At 36.9% G+C, this 5,000-nt stretch overlaps 1 protein-coding gene across 1 annotated transcript; it reads right to left on the bottom strand.

The window, feature by feature from the left end:
• Positions 1-258: 258 nt before the first annotated feature.
• LOC144955958 (uncharacterized) lies at positions 259-3,645 on the bottom strand. The gene is made up of 2 exons (XM_078886220.1): positions 3,547-3,645; positions 259-951 (listed from the first exon to the last, which is right to left on the bottom strand). The coding sequence occupies exons 1-2, from the start codon at positions 3,551-3,553 to the stop codon at positions 554-556; spliced, it is 405 nt and encodes a 134-aa protein (XP_078742346.1). The 5' UTR covers positions 3,554-3,645; the 3' UTR covers positions 259-553.
• Positions 3,646-5,000: the final 1,355 nt, after the last annotated feature.

The following is a 5,000-nucleotide window of genomic DNA, read 5'->3' on the forward strand; positions in this document are numbered from 1 at the left end:
TGAAAACACACATATATCAACTAACAAGGCCACAGTAACACTCATAATCCTTGGGGCAGTCCGGTCGTTTTTTGGTGAACATGGGATTGAATATAATATGTAATAATATAATACTGTATTGATAACAATAACACTGATTTGATACGAATAGTAGGACAAGGAAATTAGTCCACTTAGTAAATGACGCTGTTCGCATCAGAGCATCTCAAAGATGATGTAGCAAATATTTTATTCTCTTTATATTCTTCTTAAAAAAAAATAATATCAACTATCTAACAAGGGCAAGATATTCATAATCCTTGGGTCGGTCCGTGAGTTTTCTGTGAAAATGGGATTTGTTCTATAATAAATAATATGGCAATATGATTATTTAATGAAGATATAACTTAATGACGATGTTCGCATCAGAGCATCTTAAAGATGATGTAACAACTTGCCATATATTTTGATCCAATTCCTTTTATCCTAAGCGCGTTGATAATCATGAGACGGATTGTTGCTTATTTTAATCCCATGAGGCTTTTGGCTAAGTGATTTGGTCGTTTTTTACATATTATTTTGATGGTTGGGGCATAACGAGAGCCATTATCTGCTGGAATGCGTTGGAGGCGATATCGTAGCCGCATGAAGGTCCACAGGTTTGCAGGCAAACGGCTTGAACAGCGGTGCATAGAATAGGGTTAACCAAGTTCCCTTCTTTGTTGTCGCATTCGGCAGCGTTTCCTTGGCAGCGATCGACACAATCGAAAAGACATTTGCAGGAAGAGTCGCATATTCCATTGCAAGCGGCTTTGCTGGCAACGCAAACGCCTGTTAGACCAGGGACGAGTTGACAGGCTTGGTCCGCAATGGTGCATGAGTCTTTACAGGAACTGACGCAGAGCTGACGAAAATCCTGGGCGAAGGCAGTTGCAGTGAGGGCTAGAAGCACAAGGCTGAATACTGGGAGAGCTGTAAGGTGATGGGGATTGGGTTTGTTAGAAAGGTTTAGTTTGAACATTGGTGGCTAAAACTAAGGGATATTGAAGGTTAATGATGATGATGATGATGATGATGATGATGATGATGATAATGATGATGATGATGATTATAATAATAATGATGATGATGATAATGATGATGATGATGATGATGATAATGATGGTAATAAACGAAAACATAATGTGGTCTTGTGGTATGATACTCATTTTCGGATCGGAAGGTCCTGTGTTTGAGCCTCGCTCGGCGCATAGTTGAGTCATTGGAAAAGGCTCTTTACTCACATTCTCTCACTGTACTCAGGTGTAAAATGATCACCTGGCCGAAAACAAGGTTCTCCCTGTCCAAAACAATAGTAATATCGCCTAACAGGCGTTATGTCCCGTCCTACATGTTAAGTGTTTGCTGTTGGCCAGAGACCCCTTGTAAAGCTCTTTGAGCACGTTTGTTGATATTGTGCTCTATAGATAGTTCGAAGATGACGTCACTCGGGTCTTTGTTATTGTTTTTTGCCATCCGCGTTTATGAGTAATGCTCACTGAACTGTATTAACCTGACTATAAACGTTCATGGATACACACATTTTTGTGAGTTGGTCCGTTATACTTCCGGATGGCAATGTTATGAGCTTCTTAGCCAAGAGCATACTATCTATAAAAGCTCTATTTAATTTAATTTTCATTTAATTAATGAACCAACAGACAAAACAATATCAACCGTTGAACGTTTCTAATCTGATTTATAGAATTTAGTGAGAGCTAATCATATGAATGGCTCTCTAAAAAGCAATAACACAAGGCTGAGTGACATTAATATCGTTCCCTCCATACCAACCAGACTAAATTAAATGTTAAAGATTATCCACAGTTTTGTGTGTTGGTACAGTTAAATTTGGCTGCCGGACATTGTGAACATTTTACCTAAACTCATAGCATCAACCAGTTCACGACGGCTTCGTCGATCTGCTTCCCTGCGACAAAATACAAGTTTGACTCGACTGGTCACGAAGCCTGTCGCTGAATTGATACTGTGATAACCACGCCGCTCGGACAGTCGTCATAATGTAAACAACGGCAGTGACTGGTAAATATCATGAACACAGGTTTTACTATTACTATCGATGGTATGTGTCTAAGTGAAATACCTACTGTTCCACCGCTTCATCAATAGATAGTATGCGCTTGGCTAAGAAGCTCATAACATTGCCATCCGGAAGTATAACGGACCAACACACAAAACTGTGTGTATCCATGAACGTTTTTTAGTCAGGTTAATACAGTTCAGTGAGCATTACTCATAAACGCGGATGGCAAAAAACAATAACAAAGACATGAGTGACGTCATCTTTGAACTATCTATAGAACAAACACAGAAAACTATGTGTAAACTTAAACGTTAATAATATGATCGAGAAAATCATGTGATAATTAGTCACTCATTTGATGGTATAACAACAATAACAACGATCAGATGGAAGTCGAATTCGTTCACGTTATTGTTTATAAACAACCAACTATGTTTGTCCGAGCACGTGTGAAGGCGTGTCACAAATTCCATGTTCTGATTTGTCAAATATCTACTGGTCAATACTCTTCAACAGTCGTAACGTCACTTCCTTCCTAATGACGCATGGTAACTTAGTAACACTGGCTCGAAACTATCGGAACAATGGCGGACGCTCGTATGAAATATTTCTCCCGCAGTAAAAAGGGTATCCAGAGGGAAAAAAACACATACATTTGATCATGATTTGACTTTTACACATTCTGATCACAAGGCATATGAGAAGTTCTAGCCAGCATGAAAAATAAAAAGTAATGATTTTCTTTGTTTAGAACCAAGATGGCCGCCGTTGCCGGGCGGCGTGACATCAGACTATTGAATCGTATTGTATTATCTGTCTTCTAAGGGCGAACCCACACCGGAGACTGACTCCGACGACCCGGCACTGCCGTCCTCTGCCGTCTTCCGGATAAAGACGTCGGGCACGGACAAAATACTAAGAATAAAGAGAAGAGCCGCTCGACCTATACCAAGCTCGAAAAAAAAAAAAAAAAGACAAAAAAACAAAACAAAAGAAAACATAAAAAAAACACAAAAAAAAAAAAAACGGCAGAGGACGTCTACTACTACTACTACTACTACTACTACTACTACTACTACTACTACTACTACTACTACTACTACTACTACTACTACTACTACTACTAATACTAATACTACTACTACTACTACTACTACTACTACTACTACTACTACTACTACTACTACTACCACTACTACTACTACTACTACTACTACTACTACTACTACTACACTACTACTACTACTACTACTACTACTACTACTACTACTACTACTACTACTACTACTACTACTACTACTACTACTATTACTACTATTACTACTACTACTACTACTACTACTACCACTTCCTACCACCCAGTCGAGGTAGACTGATTTTTTTGGGATGTTTTTTCATCTACTTTTCTTTCCTGCTTTGTCTGGCTTGATCTTAAAACTTAGTATTCGTTACTGTTATATATCGACAAAAACAAAATTACTTACGATTCATTGTGATAGAATTAGCAGTTCATTTTCGGACAACCTATCAGAGGAATTAATGTTACAACTGGGCTGGATAACTGCTTAAGGTTTGAAGTTTTGGCCTAATACAAATCATCAGCCTTCACAGGCATTTATATAATGAAGAATCAAGGATAGATCCCGATTCAAATTACACATACAGTGAAGTTGGATATATCGACAACGCTTATATCGACATCACGTTTATATCGATATCATGCTTATTTCGACATTACGCTTATATCAACATCAAGATTATATCGAAACCGCGCTATATCGAAATCAATTTATATAGAAACCACGCTTATACCGACATGAAATCAAAGTAACATTATGATATTACTTAAAAACATCATCATAAAGCACCAGCGCCAACAAAACCACCGCTCCTCCTCCTCCCCTCTCTCTACTACTACACTACTACACTCTACTACCTACTACTACTCTACCTACTATACTACTATACTACTACTACTACTACTACTACTACTACTACTACTACTACTACTACTACTACTACTACTACTACTACTACTACTACTACTGCTTCTACTATCACTACTACTACTAGTATTACAACAACAACAACAACAACAACTACTACTACTACTACAACTACTACAACACTACTACTACTACTACTCCCTCTACTACTACTACTACTACTACTACTACTACAACTCTCTCCTACTACATACTACTACTACTACTACTACTACTACTACTACTACTACTACTACTACTACATACTACTACTACTACTACTACTACTACTACTACTACTACACTTACTACTACTACTATACTACTACTACTACTACTACTACTACTACTACTACTACTACTACTACACAATTACATACTACTACTACTACTACTACTACTACTACTACTACTACTACTACTACTACTACTACTACTACTACTATTACTACTACTATTACTACTAAATTATGCAAGAAAAAAAAAACAATAACAAAGAACTGAATGACGTCAAATTCGTTCAATCTATATCAAACTCCCAGCACCATCTGTTTTACAAACTATATCCTTACAATACAAAGGCTGGTTTTCCTAAAGTCGTTAAGTCGATTTTTCTACTTTTTTAGATTTTCCATCCATGAGATAAATTGAAACGTAAAATTTAATTTAAGCATCAACCGACACAAGCGTTTACTTAGATTTGTGTGAATTTGAAGTTTAAATATGATAAAATAATAGACAGAATGAGAAATTTTATGGGAAATAATCCTCAATATCTCAAAATTGGGGGGAAATGGAGTTGCGGCGTTTTGTAAAACCAGTCTTCAAATTCTTATTCCGTCCTTACTTATTTCAAATAATATGCAAATGATACAGACGAAGTATAAGTAACAGTTGATTTTCTCTTTATCATTTCATACGTTTCACATCCTTTATTCATACATTATGATTAA

The sequence above is a fragment of the Berghia stephanieae genome, chromosome 10 (genome assembly GCF_034508935.2).
Source record: "Berghia stephanieae isolate SIO BIC M18660-M18661 chromosome 10, UCSD_Bste_1.3, whole genome shotgun sequence".
Lineage (NCBI taxonomy): Eukaryota > Metazoa > Mollusca > Gastropoda > Nudibranchia > Aeolidiidae > Berghia > Berghia stephanieae.